This window comes from Mastacembelus armatus, chromosome 5 (assembly GCF_900324485.2).
Source record: "Mastacembelus armatus chromosome 5, fMasArm1.2, whole genome shotgun sequence".
NCBI classification, from domain to species: domain Eukaryota; kingdom Metazoa; phylum Chordata; class Actinopteri; order Synbranchiformes; family Mastacembelidae; genus Mastacembelus; species Mastacembelus armatus.
The window spans coordinates 2,323,659-2,335,244 of NC_046637.1; the positions used below are offsets into that span (position 1 = coordinate 2,323,659).

General features: G+C 40.9%; 1 protein-coding gene across 1 annotated transcript; it reads right to left on the reverse strand.

Moving 5' to 3' along the window:
- Positions 1 to 1,549: 1,549 nt before the first annotated feature.
- On the reverse strand, positions 1,550 to 7,887 carry mych (myelocytomatosis oncogene homolog). The gene is made up of 3 exons (XM_026308032.2): positions 7,637 to 7,887; positions 5,445 to 5,994; positions 1,550 to 4,430 (listed from the first exon to the last, which is right to left on the reverse strand). The coding sequence occupies exons 2-3, from the start codon at positions 5,977 to 5,979 to the stop codon at positions 3,844 to 3,846; spliced, it is 1,122 nt and encodes a 373-aa protein (XP_026163817.1). The 5' UTR covers positions 5,980 to 5,994; positions 7,637 to 7,887; the 3' UTR covers positions 1,550 to 3,843.
- Between the last annotated feature and the right edge of the window lie 3,699 nt (positions 7,888 to 11,586).

Genomic DNA, 11,586 nt, shown 5'->3' on the forward strand with positions numbered 1-11,586 from the left:
CTGTGTCTCATGATATGGTCAGACCTACATTTTTTGCCCATTTATTTCAGTAAGGATGAGGGCTTCCAATCATGAGTGATCTAAGATGATGATGTTGAAAAGGCTCTCCATTATCAAGTCAGTTTCAGATCAGATACATTGATTTGTTAATATGGGTACATAACACAGTATTACAATCAGCAAAAAGAAAAGGATGCTGCTTCTGTGCATTGAGTGCAAATTCAGAGACTGTTACTAGGGTGCATCATTTACAAATTGTACAATCTTCCTGTTGACCTGCATGTTCACATCCACAATTTAGGCTTACAACTGCTCCTGTGCTGTTTCCAATCATGACATATTTTCAGCACATTACCACAGTAAAATTCAAGAGATGTCAAGTCTGCACACAACCACACAGTCCTGAGAAGAGGTCTAATGAGGTGAAATAGACCAACAACCTATACTATGGGTGGGCTGTCACAAAAGGCAGGTCAAGTCTTAAGTCTTTGAGTCACTCTATATATCTGAGTTACAGTACATCTAGTGTAGTTACTGATATGGGTTTAAAGTATACAAACCACAGTTCATACAGCTTTTAAACATAATTTGCTTAGTTATTTTTTTAACATATGTTTCATTAAATGAGATGTTGCCACCAACGCAAACAGCTCATACACCTTTTCCACTTCTCTGTTTTGCCACCTGAACAATGAAAAATAATAAAATATGCTGCTAAAGAAACTAGTTTTTAAATACAAATCTATGAACATGCACAGAAATGCGGAAACTTTTGTATGACAAGAATAATCAGCATCGAAGCTAACGGGTTTTCAGGTTAGCAAATACCCGTGAGCCAGAGATGTGTGCTGGGACTCACAGAACGCGGTTAAATTAAGCATGTTTCCCTGAACAACTTGGCTGCTTACAACTACACAAAGTACGACATGTTTCGCAGATTGTGAGTCCAAAACACATGAAATTACAACACAGCGGCGACGTTAATGTTATGCTAACTCCAGGCTAATTTAGCTAACGTTAGCTTACAGGCTAACTATCTACGTCACTGACCTCTTTTGGAGGAGTTTTCAGATGCCGTATGACGCTAGACGTGGACGATACGGTGTCTTTTTGTTTTTCCCGGATATCCTTTACAGGAAACATTTTTTCTCTTAAGTCCAAAGGTTTTAAAACGCTGGTATCCAAAGGCTAAAACACACGGGTTAGCTAGCACTGCGTTAACGGTGCACGTGACGCGCCCACAGCTGAAAGGCACGCGCAGTGATGCGTTAAAGGATTTAACAAAAGGTCGTAAAAACGGAAACATCCCCAGTACAGCAACGTCCACTTTGTTACCAAATACTGAAAGATGTTTATGATTGCAGAGTATAATTTGGAAGTCTGTTTATGTAGGACGCAAGAAGCCCTCCAGTAAAAGCATCCAGCTGGAGTGCCCCACTCTAGTTGGGCCTTTAAAGAAGCATAAAGCCATGTCGATATGTAAATATAAAAAGACTAAGTGTAAACACGCAACAGTTATTGTATACTAGTATATATAAGCCACACTGAGTTCAACTGATCAATTCTTTAATTATGTTAATATTGAAGAAAAAAAGTGCTCTTTTGAAAATAACATTTATTTAAAACCTCAAATTCAAATGAATAAAGAAAAAAAAAAAGACTAAAATAATTTATGATACAATAACAAAATATTTACACTTTTGTAAAATATATACAATATTTAAACCACAAAAATAAAACATTACAGGCCAGACCGCGGCCAGGTGGAGGTAGGTTTTATCATGCTAAGAAAAAAAAAAAAATCATCCCTGCTGTCTTGTTAAAGCCTCGCTGTATCTTAAAACAGGAAGAAAAAAAAAAGGAAAAAATAAACGGACTGGGAGAAAAGCAAAGAAGGAGAGACTTCCCTGCAAAACTTGCTCATGTAAAAATGAAGATGAGGTTTTAAACAGACAAATTATTAAAGGAAATAAGATGTCCTGAACAGAATGCTTTAAGACGGAACACCACAACGTCTCCTTGCTCATCACTCATATCAATTAAAGTCTGTTCAAGTGTGCTCAGACTAAAGGAGGAACTACTCTTCTCAGAAACCAGAATGCATTGGGCATTGGACACAAGTAAGCATGTTAACATTGGCAATAATTAATAATATTTAGGCAAAAACACATTCAAATGAACATTCAACCCAATTATTGAAATTTGAAAATTCAGATCCAACACAACATACAAGTTCAACAAAACCCTTATATTAAACCACTACAACAGGCTCTGGTGAACATGTACAATCTCAGTGTTTACCTTCTTAAAATATTATTTGATATAAGCCCTCAGCAGCAGCTTGTCCAACAGTTTAACTGGGCACACAATGGTACCAATGAAGACTGTGCATCTTTTAAAAACCAGGGGAATGTAGGTCATGGTCAGTGGCCCCTATTAATGCAACAACTATATGCTGCAAAACGTAGACAAGGAAAAAAAAAATAATTTAATTGCAAAACTTAATATTTTTCCATCATTACAGGATTAAGATCTGACGTCACATTTGTTCAAATGTGTGATTGATCTGTAACTGAACTACAGTATATTCCTGGTTGTCCTTATAATGCAGTCCTAAATTCAATCTTAATGACTTTCAGCAGGCCACTGACTAACAATGCCATTTAAACAATTTCCACTAGCTAATGGTCGTCTCAAAAAAAAAAAAAAAAAAAAATGCCTATTGAATGTTTTTGTTTTTTCCTTAACAAAATGGTTTCTCTGAGCGACAATTACATGACACAGTATTGCTGCTGTTGCAGCTTCCTCCAATCCAAATCTTTAAATATTATTCCAGAACACCATGACTCTGTCACTCTATTTCAGATAGGAATTAAATGGTATGCAGAGTTTTTTCCATCCCAACTTTAGGTGACTACAAAAACAAAACCTGCAATTCAGTTCACTTTCCAGTTCAGTCTCCTCAAATCCTGAATGCTGGTTAATATGGCTACAACTGAATTTTAACAATCATTAATGACAAACATTTAAATATGCAGCGTCATTTTTCACCTTAAAAAAACAGAGACACTGTAAAGTGAGTGAACTGGACAGAAGCCAAGAATTATGTGTACAGTATCAAACCTGGTCAATACAGTATTATCAATAATACACATTAACCTGATAAAGTGATGTTGGGCCCTAAGGGGCAACCTGAGGCCCAGATGGGTCTGAATGCACTCTGAAGAACTTGAATTTAACAAAGGTGAAGTTGATCAAATAACTGCAAAAGCCACCAACACGCACCTGTGAACTGGAGGGATCACTGGTTATCATGGCTACAAGACATCCTGAAAACACAATATTCAAGTTTCATTCAACTACTGAGCTGAGTTGCGGTGGCTTGCAGTTACTGGACCCAACAGTTGCTTTTGCCTCTGTTCATTTTCAGATGCACTAATTGGTATTCCCAAAAGAAAAGATTCCCAAATGGGATGGAATTAAAAAACAATTACACAGACTTTGTTCATCTTTCAGTATGCATCCAGCTAAGCTATAATCAAATCTGATTGAGTCATCCTTATTTCAGCTAAGGGAAAAAAAAATTCCTACACTCTACAACAGTCAGCAGTCAAGGCATGAGAATGATCATCTCTGAGGCAATGAGTGTGTATTCTGTCTGTCTGTGCCAAAAGTGTGTCTGAGTCCACACAGTCCAAATCTATTTTTATCAGTCTTTGAAATGTGCGTCCATTGTCTCCACCTATCCGTCTATGTTTTTTTTACAAAGTCATTTCCCTCATTCACCTTTGCCCCCCTACCCATAATGTCTTTAAACACCTAAAAATGTAGCTCGCTGGCCCATTAGCTGCGTAGCTGCTCCAGCCTGGCTTTCAGCTCTTCCTGTTTAGCTCTAAGTTTGTCCCTCTTGGATTGCAGTCTGTGGGCCTTGTCCTCCAGGTCATAGATGCAGTCTCTGGCTTTCTTCAAGATCACAACCTTGGATGCCTTGTCATTGTGTGACAATTCTGGCACGTTGTCACGCAGGCGCATGAAACAGTTCTTCAGCTCATTTCGTCGCTGCCGCTCCATCACATTATGAGTCCGCCGCCGTTCCTCCTCATCCTCGTTCTCCGTTGAGTTTCGGGATGAGTGGTGGTGGTGGTACCGCGACGAGGACGATGATGAAGACGAGCTGCGGGAAGAGTGGTGGAAGCGTGATGAGCTGTCACTCCCTCTTGGTCGTTTGTTGGATGAGGAGGGAGGTGGTGGTGGTGAGGCTGGACATGGTGCAGCATAGTTGTGTTGAAGATGGATCTCAATGTGGTGACGCTGGAGAGCCCGATGATCCTCTTCCTGCTTCTGCTGACGAGCAGATTGGTCAGCCAATGAGGGCAGTGGGGACGGGCTGGAGGGACAGCGCACCACCGTCACCACGTCAATCTCCTCTTCTGTCATAGAAAAAAATAAGAAAGGAGAGCAGGGTTAGATACGGTTCTAGCACAACCTGACTTCTGACTTGTGGTAACTTTATCTGCTCTGTTCAAAGGTGCACTGACACCAAAACAAGAATGTAGACATTGTACACAACAAAGTATGTAGGCTGGTTCACTCACTCACTCACTCTCACTGTCAGTGAAAATACTTCCTTCTGCTGCAAACAGCCACAAACATGCAGAAGCATACAACTGTTTGTAAACCGTTAATGAGATAAAGGCATTCCAGATTAGAGTAACGTGACGTGTATAAACCGTTACAGTGTCAGTATTTGAATGTGCTTCAATTTTTTTATTTAATAATGAATAAATAGCTCAGTTTTTAAAAATGAAATTAAAACATATCCCAACATTTTAAAGTTCACATATTTCAACAAAGAGTAATACTTAAAAGACTCTAAATGCCAATCTGCCACTTCCCCTCAGGTCTGTAGCCAGGGATGCCACAGGGCTCAAGTCAGTAAATGACTCATTAGGTGTTAATGGATAAAGACTCAGTTACCGCAGAACATGAGTCACATCACACCACAGGCATTTTTCTCTCCTAAATCCTCTCATATATTGATGCCAGTCAACGGCAAAAAGCCTGCCAACGCCTTAACAATGCTTTCAGGTCTTGCAGGCTCCCGCGGATTACAGGTGGGCGGCAGGTGTCCAGATAAGTCGAGTGCAAAGAGCAATTTGGGCTCAGTGCCACTAAACATTAACAGCGAATTAAGAATGAAATGGCAGTGAAACGATTATGGGCGAGGAGTGTTTATACTGATAAGCTTCCCAACAAGGCAGGAAGGAGATTAAAGTCTGATCTGACTATGAGCACAACAATGTTATAAACAAAACAGGATTTTTTTCAAAAATAAGAAGCAACAGGGATCAATAAGTTGATAAAACAAAAATGAATCCATATATTTTGCCTGTCATATGACTTAAAATTGTGACTGAATGATGAGGATGAAGTTCTGAACTTACCGGAGTCACTTGAATAGGTGGACAGCTCGCCACCGGTTGATCCATAGTCTGATGTGGCTTCGCTGGTTTCCTGAGTATCCATCAGGTTCTGGCAATCCAGCGTTGAGCCTGCAATCTCCTCAAAGATGCTGGTGTCAATATCAGACAGCAAAGGGCTGGTGCTGAGCATTGTGGAGACCAGCTTCTCCTCCAAGTTTCTGTCTGCTGCCAGGCACTGCCACAGGCAGTCCTCGCCGCTCTCCTCGAGAGGAGAGCAGGGCTGGCTGGGCTCGCCCTCCTTCTCTTCAGCATCGGAGTAAAAGAAGTTCCAGTTCAGCTGCATGTCGTGGTCTTCCAGCAGGATGTCCGACACATAGCTCAGCTGGTCCTCCTTGGATAGAGGTTTACTGCAACCCAGACCAGTTTTCATGGGGGGAGACTGCGGCGGTGTCGGCAAGGTCTGAAGGTCCTTCATTAAACTCTGGCAGAACTCATCATCAAAGAGCAGCGGCTCTGTGTAAAGCCAATCCTGCGACTGTGCGAAGCTTTGCAACATGTTTGATTGTAGAATCTGGGAGAAGTAAACAATAAAAACCAAGACAAAAAAATATAAATCAGAAAGGTAGTGGGGCTTAGAAAGTTTACATCCAGCGTTGAGTCAGTAGTGACTTTAAAGCAGCACTGTGCCAGAGTTTAAAAGAATAAATCCCAGCAGCAGCAGCGACACGTGTTGTAGTGAAAGTTTAAACCAGATCCTCCAGACTGAGACCCCAACCGGCAGCATGCCACCTTTTATCTGTGTTTACATCACTGTAGCCACGCCCAGCTGCAACCACAGGAGGCCGGTCCATCACCCCAAAGATTACCACCCCTCCCCATGACATCATAGAACAGCTGGGGCAGACGGGGGACAAAACTTCACACCTCTTTCCACAATTTACATTTTCCCTTTCAGAAAGTTCATAAAATCATGCGCAAATGGAGCCCAGCTGCCTGCTGACATGAAAAACAATACTCAGAGAAAGGATGGGCGGCTTTTGTGTCCCTTTTTTTTTTTTTTTTTGGTTACTTAAGGCTTAAAACCTCTGCTGCTATTACATGCACACATATGGCTGAACACTGCAGGAAATCAAACTTTCACAACTCTTTTTAGAGAGTAACAAAAACTACTTCGCTCAGGACAAAGCCTGGGTATTTATTTAAAAAGCCACAGAGACTCTGCATAACATTAACTAGTCAGGACATGCCGCCCCCCCCTCCCCACACACACACACACACTTCTATTTAAAACCATTAAATGTCACAACATTTTAAATTACACCGTAAATGCTGCACAGTTAATCTTATAACTAATAAAACAAGACAGAGTGGAACAAACTGGGAATCAGTCTTCTTTAGTGGAGGGAGGATTCAACAATATACCTAAGGTCTCATGGTATGTGTGTGTATTTCAGGCAGTGGTGGAGAACAAAGCAGCAGTGTGTGTGCTGCAGACTCTGGGAGTTAAAGGCTGCCTTTCTTTACCATCACAGCCTGGGAAACCTGAGCCAAAACGTAAATAAAGACTAGTCTGCATCGTGACAAGACAGTAAAATAAGTAACTAATGATGTTTATGATGCTATTGCCCCACTTCACATAACAGTAAAGTACATTTTGAATGCATGCCTTTGACCAAAACTACCGGCGACTAAACACAGCTGGGGCGAAAGCCTGGTCTAAAAAACAATAATAATAATACAAATTTCTCATTGAGGTTTCGAACACAGACTCACTGCTGCTCGCATTGACTGCGTGAGTTTGCAACAGACTCCACCATGTGGGAGCATTTTCAAACGGCGACTCCTAAAAAAAAATAAAAATTAAAAATTAAAAATATATATATTTTAATATAAAAACACGCAACACATCATTTCTCCAGCGTGATTCACAATTTTCACCTGTTAGAAAAAAAAAACGCTAATCCACAGGAAGAGAGAAGCTCAACGCCCTAATAAGATGAACCCGCTGTGAAGGTTATTTAAACCAACGCCGGGTGCCCACGTGAAACCGGCTTTCCCTTTAATTTTCCATTTTTACAAAAAATTAATCGCAAAAAATGCAACACTCGGATGCACAAGAGCACAAATTGCACGCAGTTAAACACGTTAACCCTAAACCCCTCACGATTAACTAGTTAACAGCAAAATAAGCCCAAACGACCGGCATCTCTTACCTTCAAATGTCTGTACAGGAGAAACTCGAAACGAGGAAAAGTCGAAGCAACTTCCAAAATATCCACAATAAAGTCCACAGGAAGGGGGTTAAAACTAGAAAGATCTGTTCGTGTGGTTTTTTCTGCGTGTGAAGTTAAAGTTAGAACAGGGCAGCATGGTGTGTTAATGTGTGTTGTTTGTGTCTCTCCTGCTCCGCCGCTCCGGGACAGAATAGGTGTGGCCGTGGGGGTCGCTGGGTTTATGTACGACGTTCGCCGGTGTGCTTCCGCCGCAACACAAACTCGCGCCAAAATGTAAGAACCGTAAACCGCTAGTTAGCGGCAGTTGTAAATATCGCTAATATAACCTCCCTCAGTTGCCGTTTTGATTTAGTCCGAGCGGAAAAACCGAGAATGACCGCGTGTATGGGTAATTTCGCATTAAAGTTGGAGGGTCTAGGTCTGGCGGAGTGATATCTTACAGGCTGGGATTCCAGGAAAATGGTGCCGCGTAAAGTTGGGACAGAAACACGTTGATTGTGAGGAGAAGCCGGGTGTCTTACTGCTTGTCTGTCTTACCGTCTGTCTTACTGTCTGTCTTACTGTCTGTCTGGACTCAAGCCGTCAGTTATTGCCACAAGAAACAGCGAAGACCATTCAAAAACTCACGTTATTATTGTTTAGGCAGCATTTTGGGAAAATAACGGAGTATGTGGTGCGTTCACTGTCTGCTACGACACATACATGAATGACGGTGGAGAAAATAAAACAACTTTCTCAGTCATCGGTGGAGAAGGTAGTGGGTACAGTTAGCCGGCAGTGGTATTTTTACGGCGTGATATGAGCAGGGAGGTTATAGTGGGCTATGGTTTCCCCCCAGCTCTCTGTATCTGCAGGAATGTGACAGGGAGACAGGTGGGCAGAAAGACAGGCTGAATGCTTCCAGAGCCACGTTGTCCTCCAATTCCAACTCTTGCAGGGGTATTTCACCATCCGTCCGTCTTTTCCATCTCCTCCCACCTGCTCCTCCTACTACTACTATGACAACTACAAGCACCAACTATCAAACTGTCATCTTATCCACATGGTTTTCAAGCAAAACACCAGGCTTGTCTGCTGCACGCTGTGCTTACACTTTAAACAGGTCTATTTACTCCCAAGTAGGATTGCTACTGTGCATGTACTATTTTGTGAAATAATATGTTTATGCCATAACTACACTATGGTTTACATTGACTGCTCACTTTTCAAAAAGTGTTGCTAATGATTTTGCTGCAGGGCCTTTCTGCAGTTTTGCACATCAATAAAATAAAAATAAAGTTCATATTAGAACAAAACAAAATAGATGAAACGCAGAAAAAAAAGTGATCTGGCTTCGCAAAGGGATGGATGGACCCCACACAGCACCAATCAGATTCCGCAGCCCTCCCCAACTCCTCCTCTTTCTCCGCCCCATGTTGCTCCTCACGTGCACAGCACGTTACACAATGGACACGGATTTTGCCGGTGTAGTTCCCCTGATTCTCAGCCAAACCTTGGTCCTAACCCCGATCGGTCTTCTTAATGCGCAAGTGAGGGGGGGCTGCGATAAATGTAATCTGTACAACAGGGACAGACTATTGGAGTGAGGGACTTTGACAAAAGACCCTCACATTCATTTATATCCGGCTCTTTAAATGCACAAACGCCCTATTCATGACATTTCAGCTGGTATTCAACAGAAAAATGAATATAGGAACATTCACATATGTTATCTATTCCTATATCTATTATCAATACTAATCACCTATGGTAAAAACAGTAAGATTTGTAGCAAGTCTGGTCTATGCATTGAAGCAGTTCACACTATGTGCCTTTTTTTTTTTTTTTGCCTACCTGCACTTTTAGAAATAATTATGCACAGTTGGCAGCCTGACACATGGAAACTATTTTGCTGAATGTAGGTAAATGTAGATGGGGGTGGTATGCAGAATAAGCCTACAAATGAACTGAAGTGAAGAACAAAAAATTTGCAGGTCCAGTTATGTTTGAAGGGCGGAGGTTCTCTGGCAGATCATGGCAGACCTAGGACATTATGTAATAGCAGCAGTGGGTATACACACACACACACACACACACACAAAATAGGTAACTGTGTGAAGCCAATAATTGAGTTAATGTGCCACCTACAGGCCAACTGACACACTGACTTGCTGGCCTCTTTTCAGCTGGGAATACTAAACCTGGACTGGCTGAGTGAGTCACTGGTTTAATTTTTAACTAACTGGTTAATTCTGGGATTTCTGAATTGTTACACATAAATACTATCCCAAACACATCTGTATTAGTTTAACAGTTACGCTCACAGTGCAGTCTACAGTGAAGTCTGCTGAATGACAACATTTGTTTTAGCTGCAAGTCAAAATGCTCATAGCTCAATAAGTAGGTCCTAATTTTATGGGTTAACATGATTGGGTCCTACAAGTTGGGCCTTTTTGGTTTATTAGCAAACCCTCCAGCATGTTATGAGTTTAACTGTGAAGAAAATCCTCCATCTTCTACACTTATTGTGTCTTATCCTGAACAGTCTACTGGGCTTTCATTATTTAAACTCAGGCAGCAGGGAAACATACTGTATATAGGAATAACGTAACTGGTATAGACATTTTATGCTTCTCTTCATTACGGTCAAAGGGGAAACATCAGTAAACAGTCATCTACATTTTACACACTTACAGGGAATAAAATCACAAGATTTAACTGCTGGTTGTTTTTAATGAGGCCCACCTGGACTCTGTGCAAAGGCAATGCACAAAATGAACAGCAACACAAAATGGTTAAACATGACTGCATGTGACATTAGTCACAGTAATAGTTATTCATAGTTGTGTAATATCCTCTGCCATTCTTTAATAGTTTCTTTTACATAATCCAGGTAAGATCAGAGAGTGGACATAAGGAATTCAGGGATGCACAAAATGAGAGTTTTCTTCATTTTTCTTGACTGTGTAGGTTTTCCTAATTCAAAATCCCACTGGGTCAAATACCTGAGGTCAAGGTTAATTAAACATTTGCTGTGCAACCCTGCAGGAAATCTGAATGGTGTGCATCACTATGGTTCACTCAGCTGCTCTCTGCACTGAGAAATGCCTTTGCTTTGAAAAATGTTGCATTTCTACTTTTGAGATGAAACACTGAGAGAGCTCAGTAACCTCCAGACTCCTGCCTGTTTTTCCGGTTTAAATGTCGACTGAAATAAGTCATTGCTCTGTTAACATTTTAACTGACTCACTGGTTGTCTGACTAATTGATAAATTGCTCATTCACTGACTACCTGACTGATTCACTAACTTGTTAAAATGCTTGTGAAGTGACTGGATGACTGGTTTCAATTAACATGACAGTATAAACCAGCGAGCTACTCAACCATTGGCTGATTAAATGATTAATTGCTTGACAGAGTAAATAACTGCTGGTGATATTTTAGTTTTCATATAAAAAGCATCTCTTGCACTGTGGTTCTCTGGGATGATTTGACATTCATTCATCAGTCGAAAAAACAAACTGCTTGTTTAAAATAATAAATATTCACTAACACTGAAAACCTTCCTGTTCCAGATGCTGCACATATGATAAGTTATGACCAGTCATTCCTGCCATTTAACCACATCTTCCCATGATCATCTGCAGTAGGGACACAACATCTGGTGGCGTGCTGGAGTCTGCGCTTCAAATCTCCAGATCACAAGTGGGATCATTTTAAACTGCAGGTCAAAGTATTTTTAAAAATGATTTCCTGAAGGATCTGGTGTTTATCAGTTTGTTTACGTGTTTTATTACTGTTAGATGCATTTTACTATTTTGTTTATTTCCAAGGCTATGACTTGTAACACTAAGGTGAAGGCAATAAATAAAATGCTATAAATTGTTATGTGTGCTATACCTATGTGTGATGTGAAGAATAAATAAAAACCTGTCCAGGGTGGACCCCT